The sequence below is a fragment of the Pristis pectinata genome, chromosome 15 (genome assembly GCF_009764475.1).
Source record: "Pristis pectinata isolate sPriPec2 chromosome 15, sPriPec2.1.pri, whole genome shotgun sequence".
In the NCBI taxonomy this organism is placed as follows: Eukaryota; Metazoa; Chordata; class Chondrichthyes; order Rhinopristiformes; family Pristidae; genus Pristis; species Pristis pectinata.
Window position 1 is genome coordinate 19,760,681 of NC_067419.1, and position 22,178 is coordinate 19,782,858.

Genomic DNA, 22,178 nt, shown 5'->3' on the forward strand with positions numbered 1-22,178 from the left:
TGAATAACTTTACTAATGCAACAGTAAGGTTCAAACTAAGAGATGAGGCAGAGAAGGCTAAAGAAATTTGGCATGTCCCCTTTGATCCTCACCAATTTTTATTGATGCACCATAGAAAGCATCCTATCCAAATGCATTACGGCTTGGTATGGCAACTGCTCTGCCCCTGACTGCAAGAAACTGCAGAGAGTTGTGGACACAGCTCAGCACGTCACGGAAACCAGCCTCCCCTCCGTGGACTGTCTATACTTCTTGCTGCCTCATTAAAGCAGCCAGCATAATCAAAGACCCAACCCACCCAGATGTTCTCTCTTTTCCCCTCTCCCATCGGGCAGAAGATACAAAAGCCTGAAAGCCCATACCACCGGGCTCAAGGATAGCTTCTATCCCGCTGTTATGACTATTGAACAGTTCCCTAGTACGATAAGATAGACTCTTGACCTCGCAATCTACCTCATTATGGCCTTACACCTTATTGTCTACCTGCATTGCACTTTCTCTGTAGCTGTTGCACTTTATTCTGCATTCTGTTATTGTTTACCTTGTACTACCTCAATGCACTGTGTAATGAATTTATCTGTATGAATGGTATGCAGGACAAGTTTTTCACTGTACCTCAGTACATGTGACAATAATATTCCAATTCCAAAGCTAGAAAGCTAAAAGTGACTGTGACACTGACCAACATAAAAGAAACAGTGAAGACATACATGTAAGGTTATAACTAAGGTCATTGGGTCACAAAAATATAAAGAATACATTCGGGTTGTACTGTGAATATTTAAGAACAGTCTTTTGGACCAGTGACATTTAAAATCTCACTTCAGCTGATTGTTGTGTATCAGGCTGCAGCTGCATTTTGCCTCTTAGACCACTGTTGATGTCTTTTGGGGGAGATTTACAGGATATAAGTGATCCAGGTTAACCCAGTTTTCAACTTGACAGTGCCTTATTATTTTGGAGTTATGTAAGCAAATTTTTAGCCCACTTAATTCCCACGTAGCTTTGGTCTGCAGTGTATGGCAGTGTACACTTTATTCACTTGCTTTGGTTATATTCCTTACTAAGTTCAAGGCCTTCGTTTTCTTTTCATTCTTTTTGACAATTTTCTCTTTCTAGTATCATTTTGCCTATCTCTTTGTCTGGGTTACAGCTTCTACTTTCTGTATGTTGTTGTATTTATGTATATTTATTTTCTTTCATTCTTGTTTTCTCCACACCCTCTCTCTCAAGGTTGCTGCAGGTGGCTGTGCATCATCTGAGGTAAACCAAAATAAGCTCCTGATATGCAAGTTAACTCATTAACTTAATGGCAAAGTGGGGTCCATTACTACTTTTATCATTTCAAAATTTCATTCTTAAAGCTGTTTCCTCAATAATACTATTAGGAATGTCAAAGAAAAACTACAGATGTGGGAAATCTGAAATAAAAATAGGAGATGTTGGAAACACTCAGTGGGTCAACCAGCACCTGTAGAAAGAGAAACAGAACCAACAAAGGACCTTGAACCTGAAGCATTAACTCCGTTTCTCTCCCCATTGATGCTGCCTGACCTCCTGAGTTTTCTCAGCATTTTCAATTTTTATGATGTTTTAAAGAACATGCCTCAGTAATCACTGTCGATGCCAATTTGCATTTGTGGCGATATTAATGCTGGTCTTGTGGCATTCAGGAAACAAGGGAAACACTGGTAGTATCACAGGGAAACTTGCAGAAGTAAGACCATGATGGATCCAAAAAAATACACTCTCCAGAAAAGCAGCAAACTGCATGTTTAGAATTTTGAAAATTTGCATTAGTTCATTCAGAGGGGCAATTGGCCCTAATAAATGCCAACATTACATCAAAATTAGTTAGATGTAACCCCAGTTCACCACTTTGTTTATAAGTTCATCAAGCACAGATATTCAGTGATCTGATGAAGCCATTTATGCTGCCTATCAAATACCTTGCTACAATATATTAACTTTTATTGCATTCAAAGTTAAGACAATATGCCCCATCAGACAGTGCATTCACTCGAGCTTGAAGTTGAAAATATCCCTATGATGAACATAGCATGTCTTAAGCTGAGGTTGCAAGGTGAGACTTTATAGCTGTTTTAGAAATGTATCCCCATGGAAACTCCCTATTTGCACAAAAAAGAGAAATTGTTCTTGTGTCTTTTTATTATTAAAAAATACCTTCTTAATGTAAAACTCCCAATGTGGAATTCAGTTTTGTGCAAGTTCAAGACGAACAATATGTAACAGAAAATTTACTCAAAAGGTGCAGAACAATTGGAAAAAAAACTATTGAATGTGACAACTGATTGCTATTGATATCAATAAAAAGTCTACATATTTGGGGCAAAATTGAAATCGGTAGCTCCAGAAATTTGGTGACGTGAATTCCTGTTGAGCACCAAAATGGCATCCACATGCATGTGCATATATTTCAGTACACGGCAACTAACTCGTATCCAAAAGGCTATTGGTTCCTATACATAGAACACCAGCAGGAAGTATGCTCCTTTTGCCTCAGCGTTATCATTTTGGAGTTTAAAGCCCTAGCTAATACCCTCTTATAAACATGCTAATTGATACTGTGAGCTGATTGCCTACTTTTGGGGATAGCCAATTCACAACCATTAATGGTTAACACATTATTCAACAAGAAGGATTCACCCCCTCCCCCCCACCCCATCAGTGAAATTTAAAGGAATTATCAACTTCTTATAATTTTTTTTGTTCTTTGCTATTTCTACGATCCAAGAAATATTTGGAACTTTAGAAGTTGCAGAAGTTATTCAAAGCGTATAGCAGATGCTGAAGGACATTTTGTTAAATTCAAGTTTCTGCAAAAATCTGTTGCTCCCACATATTGGTGCACCTTGCAGAACAGCTGAATGAGCAGACTGAACAACTTGCATACAGAATATGACAAGCTGCTGGAAATTAGAGGTTGGGGAGTGTTTGTAGAGAGTGCTAGGGTGGGGGGGGGGGGTGGTAGTTTGGCTGCCGATGGCAGTGTGCAGAAGAGCCAATGGAGCTAAGTAATGCCTCCTCATTTCTATGATTGTAGTGTCAAGGCTGTGCTAACCAAGGTGTTGATTAAATTTCTTTTTCGGTAGAACTGGTGCTCAACCTCAATAATTTCTCTTTCGGTTGCTCCCACTTTCTCCAGACCAAAGGTGTAGCCATGGGCCCCAGTTATGCCTGCCTCTTTGTTGGCTATGTCGAGCAATCCATGTTCCAAACCTACACTGGCAACGGTCCCCAACTCTTTTCTCTGCTGCATTAACAACTGCATTGGTGCCACTTGCTGCACCAGTGCCAAGTTCGTCAATTTCATCAATATCACTATCAACTTCCACCCTGCCCTCAGATTCACTGGGTCCATCTACAACACCTCTTTCCCATTTCTTGATCTCTCTGTCACCATCTCGGAAAACAGATTATCCACTGACATCTTTGAAGAACCCACCAACTCCCACAGTTACCTCGACTACACCTCTTTCCACCCTGTCACTTGCAAGGATGCAATTCCCTTCTGTCAGTTCCTCCATCTCCACTGCATCTGTTCTCGTGATGAGGCTTTCCACTCCAAGAAATCTGAGATGTCCTCTTTTTTGCAGAAAACGGGGGTTCCCCCTTACTGCTATCGATACAGCCCTCACCCGCATCTCTTCTATTTCCCACACATTTGCCCTCACCCTATCGCACCACTCCCCAGACATAACGGATAGAATTCCCCTTGTCCTCACCTACCAGCCCACAAGCCTACGCATCCAACATATCATTCTATGCAACTTCCGCCGTCTCCAATGGGATCCCACCACCAGGCACATCTTCCCCTCCCCTCTCCGCTTTCCACAGGGATCACTATCTCTATGACTCCCTTGGCTGTTCATCCCTCGCCACCGATCCCCCTCCAGGCATTTATCCCTGCAACCATGCTAAGTGCTACACCTGCCCTACACCTCCTCCCTCACCACCATTCAGGGCCCTAAACAGTCCATCCATGTGAGGCAGTCCTTCACATGTGAATATATCGGTGTCATTTATTGCATCTGGCGCTCCTGGTTCGGCCTTGTCTACATCGGTGAGACCCAATGCAGGTTGGGGGATGGCTTCATCGAGCACCTTCACTCCTTCCGCTGTAACAGCCCAGATCTCCTGGTGGCCAGCCATTTTAATTCTGCTTCCCATTCCCACACCGACAAGTCTGGCCATGGCCTCCTCTACAGCCAGGTTGAGGCTAGATGCAGAATAGAAGAGCAGCACCTCACATTCCGCCTTGGTAGTCTCCAACCTGATGGCACGAACATCGATTTCCCTAACTTCCAGTAACCACTCCCCTCTGTCCCTTTTTTTTCTCACCAACCCCATCACCCCTAACCTTTCCTCTCCCTGCCCTCTCGATCTGCCCATCACCCACACAATCCTCCCTCCAGTTCCCCTCCTCACTTCCTTCCCTTTATTCCTCGATCCACTGTTCTCTCCTATCAGATTCCATCTTCTTCAGATCTTTGTCACTTCTACCTCCCAGCTTGTTGCATCATTCCCACTCTCCCCTCACCTGCCTATCATCCCCATCTCACCTGGATCTACCTATCACCTGGCAGTTCTTGCTCCACCCCCTTCCCCCCACCTTTTTAAACTGGCGGTCTCCCCCTTTCTTTCCAATCCTGATGAAGAGTCTCGACCCGAAACGTCGACTGTCCATTTTCCTCCATAGATGCTGCCTGACCCACTGAGTTCCTCCAGCATTTTGTGTGTTGCTCCAGATTTCCAGCATCTGCAGTCTCTCTTGTGTCTCCTGTGTCGATTAAATGCATGCAATATTGTTTGTGGCCAGTATTGTGGCTGGTAGAAGTACTAGCAGTTATGCTAGAAGCTAACATGACAAAATTGCAGACTGGGACAACATAGGAGATAGTGGGTTCCAACATTTTCCTGTGCTACATTAGAGGAAAGAGATATATCACATATGTACATGAGCACAGGACCCTTCAGATGAATGATTAGAGGGGTGCAAGTGTAAAGAACTGCATAGGTAACTGCGTAGGTTAGTGTCAGGAGTCAAGCTCTGAGGATCGGATATAGTGATGCAAATTCAGTTGTTTTATACAAGTGATCAAAGTCAGTGAATGCAACTTCAAAGTGCATGTCGTAGCCATTGCTTAAGCAGCCTCACACATTGATTAATTCACTACATGGCCATCAGTCACTTGCTGTCCATTGCTATTATTCAGCACTCAAATGTCATCTGAAAGTGCATCACCTCATCCTCACACACTCATCTCCTGCAAGCTTATCTTACAGCTTTCATACATTTCCAAATATTCATGATTGTAAGATCACCAGAACAATTTCACGGCACTCATTTTTACCTCTCCCTTGCAGAACAAGTGGAATCCTCTCTCTCTGGGCAGCAACACCAGACCTTCCACTTCGCTAGGACCTTGAAGTTGCTTATCAGCCAACCAGCCTGGACTGCTGCTGACCATGCAGAGATGATAGAAGGCACAGTCTTCTAGGCATAGATACTTAAGGCCATCTGCCATCTTACTCATTGATGGTTAGAAACTTTCACCAACTGTACTGCAGCAACTGCTGTAGCACCATGTAGGAATATGAGCATTGTACAACCCCTAAGGGAGTGCACTGGGATAATCATTTGACCTCTGTGTGATACTTGCCATGGTTTGCCCTGTCAATTTGGTTTGAAATGATAATTTTGCATCAGCTTTTACTTCTTGTATTGTGGCCTAGTAAGTTCTGCTCTGGGCAATGACAGAGGCAAGAGAAGCTTTGAGATTGTCGGTGAATAGGAAATAGGAGCTACGGTTACCAGTATCATATTTGGAAGCATTTTTCACAGATGGTCTCGATAGAATGAAGAATTTAGGTTGTCCCTCTCTTCTTCCTTTGCGTTTACTATTTCTCCAGTTCCTCCTCCTCCATGCAACTGTTTCTGATTTGCTTACTTTATAGCTAATGGTAAGGAGTGTGCAGTAGTGACATAATTGGCTGTGATGCCTATTTTGTACTTGTGAATCAGATATTAAATTAATGGGCCAGATCACACCAGATATGGCCCACTGCCCAACTAAACTGAGTCAGAAATGAAAAAGCAACCAAGCTGACCTTCCATAGCTGAGAGTCCTCCCTCAGAGTAGCCTGTAAGCAGTGGTTAGACCTTGGCTGGTAGATCTTTGAAAACTGGAGCATTTAAATAATTGTTCAGAATAAATTATAAATTAAAAACTCCTTCAAGTACGCAAAATTAATTGAATAGCGTTCATAAAATTGTAGAATATTTATGCCTCAGAAGGAGGCTATTTGTTCATTGAGTCCATAATGGTGGCAAAAGAGCTTTCCAGCCTAATTCCACCTCAGTCTGTACCCTGCAGGTCACAACTCTTGAAGTACGTGTTCACCACCACCCTCTGGGAAAGTCTCCCTTCTTTGGACATTGAAGGGTGTCAGTATAAGTACTGAGCCAAGTTCCTTATTGAGAAACTTTGTTGTGCTGGATCTTGTCACCCAGGTGGACAAATAGCTGTTTATTAAGTAACGTTATACGTACTAGGCCCTCAGAACTTAAGTAGCAAAGTTTCGAGTCATAGAGTCAACGTGTTTTAGAGTACATAGACATGCCTTTTGGCCTAACTTGTTCATGCTGACCAAATTGTCTACCTGAGCTAATCCCATTTGTTTGTGTTTGGCCCAAATCCTTCTAGACCTTTCCTATCCATGTACCTGTCTAAATGTCTTTTAAACATTGTAATTGTACCCACCTCTATGGCAGCTTGCTCCATATACCCACTGCCCTCTGTATGAAAAAGTTGTCCCTCTGGTCCCTTTTAAATCTTTTCCCTCTCACCTAAAACCTATGCCCTCTAGTTTTAGACTTTCCTACCCTGGGAAAAAGTATAAAATCATGAGGGCATAAAAGGTATTTATGCCCTCATGATTTTATACCTCTATAAGATCACCCTTTGGCCTCTTACACTCCAGGGAAAAATGTCCAAGCCTATCCAGCCTCTTCTTATAAATCAAGCCCTCCTGTTCTGGTAACATACTTGAGAATTTTTTCTGCACCCTTTCCAACATAATGACATCTTTCCTATAGCTGGGCAACCAGGACTGCACACAATATTCCAAGTGTGGTCTCAACAGTGACTTGTACAGTTGTAACATGATGTTGCAACTCATGTACTCTATGCCCTACCAATCAAGGCAAGCATGCCAAATGCCATTTTCACCACCCTGTCTACCCTTGTCTTCACTTCCTGGGAACTGTGTACCTGTACACCTAGGTCTCTCTATTCTACAACACTTTCTAGGGCCCTACCATTTACTGTGCAAGTCCTGCCCTGGTTTAACTTATCAAAATGCAACACCTCGCACTTATCGGCGTTAAATTCCATCTGCCATTCTTTGGCCCACTTCCCCAGTTGATCTAGATCCTGTTGTAATCTTAGATAACACTATTCACTGTCAACTGTGCCACCGATTTTGGTGTCATCTGCAAGCTTACTAACCATACCAACTACATTCTCATCCAAATTGTTAATATAGATGACAAGCAACAATGGAATCAGCCCTGCAGCAAACTGCTGGTCACAGGTTTCTAATCTGATAAACATCCCTCCACTAGCACTCTCTATCTCCTTCCACCAAGCTAATTTTGTATCCAGTTGTTCACCCTGTGATCTAATCTTCTGAACTAATCTACCATGTGGGATCTTGTCAGAGGCCTTGTTTAAAGTCCATGTTGACAACATCCACCACCCTGCCCTCGTCAATTCTCTTGGTCACTTCTTCAAAAAACTCAAGCAAATTTGTGAGACATGATTTCCCCACATAAAGCCATGCTGATTATCCTTAATCAGTCTTTGCCTTTCCAAATGCTCGTAGGTCGTATCCCTCAGAATCCCCTCCAATAAATTTCCCACCATTGATGTTAGGCTCACCAGTCTGTAGTTCCCAGGCTTGTCTTTGCAGCCTTTTTTAAATAAAGGCATAACATTTGCCACCCTCCAGTCCTCAGGTACCTCACCCATGGCTAAAGATGATGCAATTTCTTACCTAGCTTTCCACAATGTCCTAGGATACACTTGGTCAGACCCCAGGGATTAATGTACTTTAAGACCACCAGCACCTCTGCTTTTGTAATGTGGATATGTTCCAAGACATTACTATTTGTTTCTGTAAATTCCTCAACTTCCATCAATTTCTCCACGATAAATACAGATGAAAAATATTCATTTAAGACCTCACCTATTTCCTGTGGCTCCACACATAGATGACCACGTCGATCCTTAAGGGGACTTATTATCTTCCTAGTTATCCTTTTGCTCTTAATATACTTGTAGAAACTCGTGGGATTCTCCTTTACCTTATCTATCACTGAAATCTCATGTGTTCTTTTTGTTCTCCTGACTTCCCTCTTGAATGTACTCCAACATCTACAGTATTATACTCAAGGGATTTGCTTGATCCCAGTTGCCAATACCTGTTGTACACCTTTTTCCTGACCAGAGCCTCAATATTCCTCGTCAACCAGGGTTCCCAAATGCTGCCAGCTTTGCCCTTCAACAGGAATATGCTTTCCCTTAATTTTCCCTGTCTCACTTTTAAACTCTTCCCACTTGCCAAACTGTCAAAGTTCAATGACGAGTCTATAAAGGGTGTCCCATTTTTTTGATTTCTTCTGGAAGAACAGCCTTGACATGTGTTGCAAAAGCCAAAATTTTGTCCTATCAGCTGTAGATGTAGATTTTCAGAAGGCATATGGCAAGTTGCCACATAAAAGTGGTGCACAAGATACGAGCTCATGGAGAAGTACGTTAGCATGAATTGAAGATCAGTTACCACATTGGAGACTGGAATGAATGGGTGGAAGGAAGTAGCCACTTGAGTGCTTCAAGGATCAGTTCTTGGCCCTCAATTATTTCCAAGTTATATTAATGAACTGGAGGGGGGGTAGAATGTAAGGTATCCATGTCTGCTGATGACACAAAAGTAAATGTGAGGACAATGAAGATAATAAGACTCTGCAAATGGATATTGATAAATTGAGTGATTGAGTGAAAACTCAGCAAATGGACTTAATGTGGGAAAGTATGAGATTATGCATTTCAATAAATGGAGTCTAAGGGCAGTGGAGAAAAATTGTGATGACAGATTATAGAGGAATTGAAGTATTCATGTGCATGAATCACAGAAAGTTAACAGGAAAGTGCAGCATGTGGTTAGAAAGGCCTTTGTTTCAAGAGGTTTAGAATTTAGAAATAGGGAAGAATTGTTACAATTGTGCAGGATACTGGTGAGGCCAAACATGGAGTACTCTGCACAGTTTTGTTCCCCTTATTTAAGAATAATATACTGGTATTTAACCACACAATCAGCATCCAAGGTCAGGATTGAACCTGAGTCTTTAGGGCTGTGAGGCAGCAGCTCTACTTGCTGCACCACTGTGCTGTCCACAGTGTTTGATTTGAACAAAATGTCAAAACAAGAGCCAACAAAAAAATATTATTCCAAATCAAATGTATAAATCAAACCATACTGAATGTCACAGAAACACCAATTAAGTAACTTTGTGCATTCTCTTAGTGCTAGTTTTCTGTATGCTTTTGACAATCCTGACGTACCTGTGTAGTGCTACTCCAATAGCTGCAACTGGTGGAAGACTGCTGAATCGCATTGGAGGAGATTGCACATCACATTGCAGGATGACCTTGAGCTCTGGGCCTAGAAGACCTCAACTTGTCAGCAAGGGCAGTGTCAGTCTGTGTTGATAGGCAAGAGCATGGGAACCGGCACAGTAATTGTGGTGGGATTACAAATGCTATCATCTGCAGTTTAAGAATGTGAGACAAAGCAAAAGTGGATTATGAGAAACAAAATTGGATATGGCATACTGTTAAATTTTCTGGTCTCAGATTTTGTCTGGCGTTAGATTTTGTCATGATGAGCCTAATGCTAGGTGTATACTGACCTTCAAGGATTAGGCTAAAGGAGCTGTGCCTGTTCCTCTTAATTTCTCCAGCCACTCGTTGCCCATTACCTTGCCCTGCAGGAATGAGTACCTTCTTAAGTGTATTTACAATTACATCCCGGCCTTGCCAGCAGTGCTTGCATCCCAAAAATGAGCAAGTAAAAAAATATAATTCTATATTGAACCCTGATCTTTCTTTGACCTGTTTGAAATATTCTTTCAGATCTTTATAAAATTGGATGTGATGATAAAGCAATTATCTCCTTGCTCTATTCAAAGTATTAGGCTCACTGTACATACTCCTCACATTTGATGGATTTTATGCTAAAGATTTTCCACATGTGATGAGGGTGACTCTTGACATTGACCTTCACTCATTTCTCCTCTCATTGCCTCTTGAACATCTACCATATCTGGAGTGCTTCCACATTCCCTGTAGATGCAGGATCATTCTTCTCTCCACCTCTTCCACCAAGGCCTCAGGTGCAGTATTTGAAAATTGGGAATCCTGTTGCCTCTTATGTTGTGCCATGTGTCATCCTTCATGTTAGAATTTGCTCCATGATGACATCTACCAATTTACGCAACCAAAAAGTACCTTCTATTTAAGAGGTGCATACTGGCTTTCAGTAGTGCAGGCTAGCTTTCCATTCGGAAAATTGGGCTCTTTGCTGATGCAGAAAAGCAAGTCTTAGTACATTTAGCCTTGGGTATAAGTTGGAATCATCAAAGTAAGCAGGCAATGTGGACTTGAATTTGGAGTGCTCTCTGCACCGGGTTGAATGGGTGCATCTCAGAATTCCAGCATCTCTTTTTGGCCATTATCCAATTTACCCTCAAAACAATGTCATGATGACAGTGAATTAGAAGTTAACTAGATGGTTTAAGTGTTCTTTAAAGCTAATTGAATGGATTTGTGAACTGACATAGCAAGGACTGTTAATCCATTGGGACCTTATAGGTAATTAAACAGTTTAACAGATGCACCAAAGAGCTCAACTATGCCATGGCTTTTGGGCATGTGGCTTCCCCTTCTTCTCACTTTCATATAATCTTTTGTCAAGGATGATGTGTGTATTTGTTGCTCTGTTTCCAAACTGTCATCCTCTTGCATCGTTGTGTCATGCATAATTTATTAATTTGGTAAAATCTACCCTGTCCACTACAGATGGCAAGAAGCTCTTTGATTGTTCATAGTACAAACTATAGACTCTGGATGTCTTTGGTGTATTCAGTGATGTTCTCTGGTGCTTTGACAATAGCATGCAATTAATCCCGCCCGTGTCAATTTACAGAAAGCTTGAGGTGGAAAAATTCAGGGAGATGATAACTTCCATGGTCATTGGTAAAGCATGGCACCTCAATCCAGCAGGTTCCACTGTATATGTTCTGCTTTTTGAATTGCTGTTTTTCTGAGAAAGTGTAACAGTTTGTACACCTTCTTCCTGTCACCTGCTCTTGCTGTGCTCTAACAGGCCCAAACTGGTTGCTTGTTATTGTACGTGAATGTTTTGAAGCATCCTGAGAGACATATAATTGCAAACTATTTTTTCTTTCTAATGAGCACCCTGTTCCTTAATTCATTTTCTCCCAGTTTGACGAATCGTCTTTCCCTTATTCTAGCAAAAATGTACTCAGTTGCTGTTCCTGATTGCTGACAAGCACTGAGGCTTTGCATTTCTGGACACACAATCAACCTTTTTGACTAATGACATAAGTTGAAGAAATTTCAATTCAACAGATGCTTAAATCATCCATAATCTTTCCTTTTATGTTCCAGGCACAGAATTTCGAAGTCCAAGTTCAGGTCAGTTAATACATACTGTATTTCATACAGTAATTTTCTTTGTATACTTTCTCTTAAAGTTGCAGGTATTGGTTCAATGGCAACTTTATTTGCTCGGTATTGAAATAAGTGAATGCTCTCTCAGATTATTTCTGTTTCCCTTTTTGTATGAAATTGCCAAGGGCTTTATTATGAGAATACACATATGGTAGTATTGCAATGGCATATACTTGATGTTAAATATTGTTAGTGTATCAGAACCATAGCATATTAATAAAAGCAAATGCTTCTGATATTGAAAGAATGTAACTGCTTTTAGATGAATGATAACTGGTACTATCTTGGTATCTGAGAGTTGCTTTGAACATGGTACTCTTTGAAGCAGATGGATGGATAAGGATTGAATTTTGATGCATTGAGTCTAACCTTTTTCTTTTTCTAATCTTTTTTACCTCTACTGACATTTATGTAGTATCTATACTGTTCTTGACAGTACATATACTCCATTTCTAGATGAAAAACACTATAATACTTGAGGAACTCTACCATCATAGTGTTTTTTATCCTGATTCCAGCATCTGCAGTCCTTTGTTTCTCTAGTATTACCACTCCATCTAGGACTGGCCCCTTCCTCTGACCAGTGATTTTGATACAACGGTCATTACTTCCTCTCAATGCTTCCAAACTCAATTAACATCCATTATACCCACCTCTGAGAATACCATATATAAGATCAGTCAATCTCCATGCTATCCATGCACATTTGCCACAGGAGATTAGCTAGTCAGTTGAACAAGCCAGAACACCAAGGTAATTTTCAGTGCAAATTTTTCCAAGCTATAATTTTTGTATCTGTAGCCAAATGTGCCATGACATTATATTTATTGCATTTTTACGATATTAAACAACAGATTGTACTTTATACTGCTAACCTTTGTGCTAATGTTAATAAACACACTCTGTGGTAAGCACCCTTAGCATGTTGCAAATGAGCCACTTGTAAAACTATTGTGTTTTGTGGCATTTTGTTCAAACTGTTAAAATTTTGTCTTGCACAAAGTCATGTAAATACAGTTGACAAGACTGGGTATGTAATTAACTTTAAGATGTCTTGTAAGTATGTATTTTTTTCAATTAATGGCATTACCAGCTGCCAGTGGCAAGAATACTAATTTTTGCTTAGCGTTGCATGGCAACCATGTGCTATTTATCCTGCTGTGACATAATTATATACAAAACTCAAAATAAGGGCAATGGTTCTCTGGTAAGCAAGACACTGAATGACATCATCATTATCAGTTTGCCAGGTGTAGGAGCTTGTCCTGGTAACTCTTTCCAACATGTTGCATCAATACATGAGCAAAGTATTTAGGAATGCATTCTTAAAGGTCAGCATGGAATTATAAAGTGCAATACTCTCTAGATTTGGAGGGATTGGTGGCTAATAAGCTTTGATATTGTCAATATTTCCTTCTCCCAGTTATCAGTAACTTTATAATATAACAATTTTTAGGAAAGTGTGATCAGTAGTATATATGATGAGTGCATTTTCCTCATTGCCACAATGGGCAGAATGTATACCAACATCTTAATTCTGCCCACGCTCCTGACTAGTTAATTGGAATGCCTCAAAGAACAATACCAACATTGCTGGAGCATCGTCCTAAGATAAGAGGTGTAATGGCTGTGCTGCTTCACCTAAGTTTACCATGGTTGACAATGCCAGCTGAAGATTAAAAAAAATTCCTTGGACTGTTCCACTTTGGCTTGATGGGTTTCATCAAAACACCTCTTTAAAATTTAACATCCTCAGTCAGTCCATGGCAGTGTTTGTCCCTGTGAATTGTATGGCATTGCCAAGATAGTACTATCATATCATTTGCACCCAATTAAATACACTTCCTGAAGACAATATCAAAATAGGTGTAGGGTGGCACAGATCTAGAGCAGTGGACTTTCCTCCTCACATCTATACCCATATTATGCTAGTTTGCCAGGGTAACTGAATTGGAGAGTCTTATCTAACATATTTAAGTCATACATAATTTGCAGAAGGGATCAATAGATGTGGAATGCACTTCTTGTTCAGATTGACATCAGTCATATTGTGGTAGCAAGTTGTACAATGAGTTATTGATCAGCATTAATGAAGCTGCATGTAATATTTGATAATATTTGAAAATGTAAAAAATATTGCAGTTAAATGGTAAAATATCAAGTTTAACCTTGGTAGATAATCTACATAATGTATTATAATCTATGATTACAATCTATGTAATGCAATTTATTGTTGTACCTCTGAAACTAAGTATATTTCCCAATATAAAGTCGTATTTCCCCATCAGTTTTTATTGTTAAAAATGCCAAAACCTTATTTAAAATAACACATTTTGAAGCGCTAAGATGGCTCGCTGGGATGGAAGGTTCAACATCAATGGGCCATAAATATAAATGTTCCCATATGTATAATATTGGCAGTATTTATAAACAGGCTTAGTGAAATCTAGGAATCAATGAGTGGTATGCTACCAGTGAAAGGAAAAAGTTTGCAAAGAATTACTGCTAACTGTCAAAAATTACAACAAACTAAAATCTGTGTTTCCTTCTTACCATGTATTAAAACATCCCACTCTCTCCTCATAATGGACTAATCAAACAGGGCAACTTGCTGAGTTGAAATTTTATAGATATGAACTTCTGAGGTAGGTTTTCATCTTCACCAAATGAATGATAATCTGGTAATGGTGTCAATGCAACAACTTTAAAATCCACACTTTTTTACACCATTAATGTTCAGAATTTTCTCTAATCATTGAGAAATTTGCTTTACCAGATTATAGTCCAGGTAGTAAACACAAGATTCTAACCACCAGTTGGACAGTTTGTATATCATCTTTTCATTCAACTCTTTTTCTTTTAGTTTGTTCTTCCTCTATCAAAAGACCTCTTTCAGCTCAAGAAATTAAGAAAACAATTAGAAAATCCTTTCTACACCCTCAGTATCACCTTTTGTTTTGCAGCCGTTATTGGCGGAGATGGAACCGATTTTGCAGGCGAAAATGTCGAGCTGGGGTGAAGTCAAATGTGTTTTATTGGCTTGTAATATTTCTAGTATTCCTCAACACCCTTACTATTGCATCTGAGCACTACAACCAGCCCAACTGGCTTACTCTTGTTCAAGGTAAGGGCAAAGCTAAATGAAAATAAGTGCAAATCTGTTAGCATGATAATATCCCCATCTACCACCCAGAAAAACCTTACGAATATCTTTGCTTCACCATACATACTGTAAGTGAGAGCCATAATACTGAGCCAGAACCTTAAAAAAATAAGAAATAAAAAAAGCAAAATAGGCTAAAAATGCCTTTGTATCTGAAAATATAATTAATCCAGTGTGGAGCAACATCATGTCCATTTCCTGAGGTCTCATCACTCAGCAGGAGATTTGATCCTTGAGTTCTATTGGGGTATTCTAGTGTTAGCCTCTTTTAAATGATATCTACAAAAGTATAGTGCCAAAAATTTGTTTCCGGCATGATTTTCAACTTTGCTGGTCTGAATAACTCAAAATTAACTTTCATTGGTGACTTGGCTACACCTAATACTTCTTTTTCTGAATGGCAGGGAGATAACCCATTGGCATCAATGACATCACAGCAGCCATGGGAACCATGAAAGAGCAAAGCCTTATCTATCCAATATTTACAGGGGCCAGTGTTCACAACAAGACTTCTCCGAGGAACAATCTCATCACAGGCTAAGCTTCACTAAAGCAGCCCTCTCTGAGATCTATGATTGAAAAAACCAAAACATTGGTGTATTAAGTGGGGAAATACAAGAACGCCAGTCTGGGAACCTTGCAGTAGAAGTTTTTCAATTTTGTGGGACTTTTAGAGAAAACATTAGGGTGATAAACAATACCATTTTTAGGTAGTAAAGCAAGTTACAGGCTATTTCTGTATGTTATTGGTTGATCTCTTACAGCATTGCACATGTAAACTGGAGAAATTGGACTCATTCTTATCTGTCCGTTGTCTTAATGTTGCTGTTTTTCTCCATCTTGTGTCTTATGATTCTAACCTCAATTCTTCTTTACCTATTTTTTTATTCCTTCCTTCTAAAAAGACACCACTACTGTAATAGCAATATGAAAGCCATTTCCTTTGTACAGATGCTCAAATTATATGGGAAATTGTGTAAAATGCAGTGTTCCTAATCCAAACCCATTTCACAAAATATGTAGTCCAAATTTAGGCTTTTATGAGCACCTTCAGATAAGAACTTAAGGGATGCATCAAAGTAAATTAACTGGATAAATATATTGATAGTAATGTGAAATATGTTTTTGCACATTAGAAATTTCAGATTGAAAAGAAAACCAGAAGAAAAAAATTCAGCAATATTTTGAATAATTACTGTGAGACTACTGAGTAAATAGTACAATAAAGTTGAGTTTGCATGGACAAAAGTGAAAACAAGGCACAAAAAGTTGGACAACTCTCAATATATTTGTTTATTTTCTACAATACTGTACCTCAATTTTCCCATGGTACCCTGTTTTTTTTTAGTTTTTTAATTTTAATTTAATTTCATATGTGAAATTAGCCTTGACACCACAGGGAAATCCCAAGTTCACTCTTTACGTGCTGAATTAGTTGATGCCTCTGGGATAATGACATTTGGCCTGCATGTGCTGAAGTGGGAAAAATCAGATTTATTGTTCTGGAAAGTGCCTATTTAGATGTGGACTGGATTGGCCCAAACTCTGATTTCCCCTCTTTGTTGATCTCAGTCTGCACCCAAACAGTAATGAGCTCATTAGCAAGTCACTCCAAAACTGCTATCATTTTGGAACCATGCTTCATTCTAAGTCAGTGATAATAGAACAGGAAGAAAAATGGCAGAGAAAATTGTGGGAAGATGTTCTTTTCAATTTGCTTATTTTTGTATTCCTTTCGTAGATACAGCAAATAAAGTTCTTTTGGCACTTTTCACCGGTGAAATGCTACTTAAGATGTACAGTCTTGGATTACAAGCTTATTTTGTATCCCTGTTTAACCGTTTTGACTGCTTCATAGTCTGTGGGGGAATCCTTGAGACTATTCTAGTGGAGACCAAGATCATGTCCCCACTTGGCATTTCAGTGCTTCGCTGCGTGCGACTTCTGCGGATATTTAAAATTACAAGGTAAAGTTTTACTTACCTCCCTCTTTGAGATGTTTATTTATATTAGGCAATTAAGTGTGTATATAGTAATTTGTCAGAATGAGAATACAAGTTTGGGAATTGATGTGTTGATCTGATCATTTATGAAAGCTATAGGACTGAATTATCCAACACCACTCAGTGTATATAAATCATAATTTATTTTGTCCAGACCATGAATTAAAAACTAATCTAATGAAAAATTAAGCAAAATTAGTAATGATAATTTACAGGTACATTGAATTTCTCTGTGACTGTGGGCTAGATTTTGTCTATATTAACAGCAATGGACAGAAATCAGACGATATAGATATGTATTAATTTTTATTGCATCCTATGGAATACCTATAGATTTAAAGTATCCATACTCTGAAAGGATGCATCAAACTCTCAAACCAAACATATTTGTTACATATGGATGACATAACACATCCTATGTTGGAATTGCATTAGATTTGAAGGCAGAATACTAAATGTGTCAAGAATTAATTTCTAGATAGGGAACTGATCCTCATTTTAGTGCAGTGCTTAATTTTGGGATTAAATTAGGAACAACAACACAATTGTATAACATCTTTAATAAAATATAACATCAGAATGCCATTACATGAGATTAGCAAATGAACTGAGCATCATAAGGAGACATCAAGGAGATAAAAATGGTAATTTTAAAAGAACTCTTTAAAGGAAGAGAAAAAAGCTAGAGAGGTTTCTGAAGCTTGGGGCCTAGGAAAATGAAGTCAAGGCCACCAGTGAAGGAATAAGTAAATTCAGGAGTGATTAAGAGGCTGCATTGCACACACGGTGGAGATATCTTTAAGTGTGGGGTTGAGGACACTACAGAGAGAAAGGACTAAAACCATGAAGAAATGAGATATTTCTTAATTGGGAGCCAATATGGTTCAGTAAACTCAAGGAAGATGATGTGACTAAGGACAAGTGCAACAGAGTTCGGGTGACATAATTTTTATAGAAGACAAGATTAAATAGGCCAGCCATGAGTATATCGGGATCTTCAGATTTACAGAGTACAAAGTAATGGATGAGGGTTTCACCTGACGATGGGGCAGAAAAGAAAGAAAACACAGTCCTATTATCCATAATTATATTTGTGCAAACCAAATGAATAGGATGAAAACCTTGATTCACTCATGAGAGGATTGGACGATATAATAAATGACAGTAGTTTTCAAGCCCAATAGTAGGCCCAGTCTGCAATAGTTATTATAATAAAGTATTTGAAAATATCCTTGACATTGTGAATAAGAATATAATTAAATTCTTTGTTTCTATATTTAGATACTGGAATTCCTTGAGTAATCTGGTGGCTTCTCTTTTGAACTCAGTCCGGTCAATTGCTTCTTTGTTACTGCTCCTCTTCCTTTTTATCATAATTTTTTCTCTCCTGGGCATGCAACTTTTTGGAGGAAAGTTCAATTTTGATGAGATGGAAACTAAACGGAGTACATTTGATAACTTTCCTCAGTCCCTTCTCACTGTCTTCCAGGTATGTCAAGGTTCCTTTCAACACAATACGCATTATCAAAGCACCAAACTTAATTACAAAATGTTATCCGACTTGTAGAATGTTAAATTCCTAATGAAAGATACAGTGGCATCCAAAAGTTTGGGCACCCCTGGTCAAAATTTCTGTTACTGTGAATCGTTAAGTGAGTAGAAGATGAACTGATCTCCAAAAGTCATAAAGTTAAAGATGAAACATTATTTTCAACATTTTAAGCAAGATCAGTGTATTATTTTTGTTTTGTACAATTTTAGAGTGGAAAAAAGGAAAGGAGCACCATGCAAAAGTTTGGGCACCCCAAGAGATTTGAGCTCTCAGATAACTTTTACCAAGGTCTCTGACCTTTATTAGCTTGTTAGGGCTATGGCTTGCTCACAGTCATCGTTAGGAAAGGCCAGGTGATGCAAATTACAAAGCTTTATAAATACCCTGACTCCTCAAACCTTGTCCCAACAATCAGCAGCCATGGCCTCCCCTAAGCAGCTGCCTAGCACTCGGAAAAATAAAATAAATGATGCCCACAAAGCGGGAGAAGGCTATAAAGAGACAGCAAAGCGTTTTCAGGTAGCCATTTCCTCAGTTCATAATGTAATTAAGAAATGGCAGTTAACAGAAACAGTGGAGGTCAAGTTGAGGTCTGGAAGACCAAGAAAACTTTCCGAGAGAACTGCTCGTAGGATTGCTAGAAAGGCAAATCAAAACCCCTGTTTGACTGCAAAAGACCTTCAGGAAGATTTAGCAGACTCTGGAGTGGTGGTGCACTGTTCTACTGTGCAGCGATACCTGCACAAATATGACCTTCACGAAAGAGTCATCAGAAGAAAACCTTCCCTGTGTCCTCACCACAAAATTCAGCGTCAGAAGTTTGCAAAGGAACATCTAAACAAGCCTGATGCATTCTGGAAACAAGTCCTGTGGACTGATGAAGTTAAAATAGAACTTTTTGGCCGCAATGAGCAAAGGTATGTTTGGAGAAAAAAGGGTGCAGAACTTCATGAAAAGAACACCTCTCCAACTGTTAAGCACGGGGGTGGATCGGTCATGCTTTGGGCTTGTGTTGCAGCCAGTGGCAACAGGGAACATTTCACTGTTAGAGGGAAGAATGAATTCAATTAAATACCAGCGTATTCTGGAAGCAAACATCACACCGTCTGTGATAAAAAAAGCTGAAGATGAAAAGAGGATGGCTTCTACAACAGGATAACGATCCTAAACACACCTCAAAATCCACAATGGACTACCTCAAGATGCACAAGCTGAAGGTTTTGCCATGGCCATCACAGTCCCACGACCTGAAAATCATTCAAAAATCTGTGGATAGACCTCAAAGAGCAGTGCATGCAAGACAGCCCAAGAATCTCACAGAACTCGAAGCCTTTTGCAAGGAAGAATGGGTGAAAATCCCCCAAGCAAGAATTGAAAGACTCTTAGCTGGCTACAGAAAGCTTTTACAAGCTGTGATACTTGCCAAAGGGCATGTTACTAAGTACTGACCAGGCAGGGTGCCCAAACTTTTGCTTCAGGCCCTTTTCCTTTTTTGATATTTTGAAACTGTAAAAGATGGAAATAAAAAAGTAATCTTGCTTAAAATATTAAAGAAATGTGTCATCTTTAACTTTATGCCTTTTGGAAATCAGGTCATCTTTTACTGGCTTAGCTATTCACAGTAACAGAAATTTTGACCAGGGCTGCCCAAACTTTTGCATGCCACTGTATACTGTATTCTTAAAATCACAATGCTAATACGTCCAAATAACTAATGACTCACTTTTCCATGAAAAACTCTGTTCCTTGTTAAATGTATTTGTTTCCTGAACACATGTATCTACAAGTTGTTGTGCATCTCAATAAGTGTGCTATTGGGCAGCACTGAATGGAGGTTATACATGAAAATGTGCCATCTGAAATAGAGGCCAGATCCAGTTCTGTCAAGGGGTAGGGGAACATGAAAAGAAAGGATCAACCATTTTGTGCCTGATTGGGGAATTTGGTTTGGCAACCAGTCGGTCGGGTTCGGTCAGTGACCAAGCCTGGAATGGAGTTTTCAAAGCTGGCAAATAGCAGAGAAATGGATTTTGGGTTCAGTTAGCAATCAGGATTGGGGGATTGAAGTATGGGGGTGGGGGTTAGGTAGAGAACCTGGTTGAGGGAATGAGTGCTTGTTCATCAGAAAAGAGATCTACATGGTGTGGGACTAGGTCAGTAATCAAGTAAAGGATGTGAGCTCATTGGTGTTGATGATCTGAATCAAGGCTTGGAGGGGTGGTGTAGATTGGCGATCCTGTGAAGTCATCTGTCACGTAGGTCACCTGTCAATCTACAGATGGCTTAAGTATGTACTACTTACATTCCTCCGTCCCCTTGTTCCTGACTTCTTTCAGACACCTAGCCAGGAAGAGGAGGAACAATAAATACAAAAATATCCCATTTCATATTTGCTCAGCAACAGACATTTCTGTTAGTATGAGGAATGCACTGAGTCTGGATCAGCTCATGCTAACACATAGGACAGGAGAGGTCTACAGCAGGGTGATGACAAGGATGGCAGAGGTGCTTGCTTATCATGGGTCAAACTTTTTCACAATTTCTTTTGCAGAGGATACTGAACAGAATTTTAATTGGATAAAGAACTAAAGAAAGCTAGTGTATGAACACATTGAAGTGTTGAATGCCAGAAGTGCTTGAACCCTGTCAGAAAGCCTAGGTTTAATATCAAGAAGCATGGAGGAGTAACAAATTGGCACAAAGATTCCTGCAGAGCTTGTTGCTCATTTTTTTGGTGTGGAAATGCTTCAGCAACCCAACAGCTTATTTCTAAATCCATCATAATGCAGGGTTTAGGAGCTGATGTCACAGTTTGCATTGCAGCTCAACAGCAACCAGTCAATGTCTGAGGTGTCAGGTAAACCTCATACTATTGTACTGCAGATTCAGATTGCTGCCATGTGAGCTTGGATTCCTGCAGTCATGGCTGAAGATGTCACAACGATATGAACATCCTTCCTCCAACATAGTATTAGAAGTACTAAGAGTTGAAGGAACATCTATCATAGTTATACACCCATCAGTGCATTAGGGAGATCTTGCAACCACTACATATGTAGAACATAAACAGTCAGACATGAATGAAGAACATCTGTACTGTGCAGAAGATTGACATCTAATGCAATGGAAAACAGTCTGGAACATTTGAATAGGTGCAGTGAAGCCTTGCAGTTTAAATCTGTACTTCATGTTCACCATCATCATGATAAAAAGCAATCTGATCCAAGCAGAAAAAAATAGTAGTTTCTGAATTCTCTGCATTTGACAGCTCCAAATCCAAGCAAAACAATGGCTGAAACTTTCAGTAGATGTATTGGGCAACTTGATTACCATGTATTGAAACAACATAAATATACCCAACATTTGGTCTCAAAATGCAGTTGTTTTGTTGGTCAGGTGACAAAAGCAAAAATGAAGCATCTTTCAAAATTATTTGCATGATATTGTTCATCTGAGGTTGAATATTTTTCAAACAGTAACAAAAATACAACAGCTCTCTTAAAGTAATTGAACTCAGAGCAGTCAAGCAGCAAGAACCTTAATCACAAAGTTAAGCCATCATATCTGGAAGCTTTTTTGGTCTCTAGGAGCCGTGATCCCAGTAACATACAAATTGCACCGAG

General features: G+C 39.6%; 1 protein-coding gene across 3 annotated transcripts in view; it reads left to right on the plus strand.

Annotated features, from left to right (window-relative positions):
• The window catches only part of cacna1c (calcium channel, voltage-dependent, L type, alpha 1C subunit), a 550,322-nt gene that overhangs the window by 308,175 nt on the left and 219,969 nt on the right, over positions 1-22,178 (plus strand). For 2 of the 3 annotated variants that reach the window (XM_052030488.1, XM_052030489.1), the window contains exons 11-15: positions 1,234-1,263; positions 11,775-11,801; positions 14,801-14,961; positions 16,742-16,967; positions 18,285-18,492. In XM_052030488.1, the coding sequence (XP_051886448.1) occupies positions 1,234-1,263; positions 11,775-11,801; positions 14,801-14,961; positions 16,742-16,967; positions 18,285-18,492 (652 nt within the window). The remainder of the gene's footprint in view (positions 1-1,233; positions 1,264-11,774; positions 11,802-14,800; positions 14,962-16,741; positions 16,968-18,284; positions 18,493-22,178) is intronic. The other variant, XM_052030490.1, reaches the window with a different exon arrangement.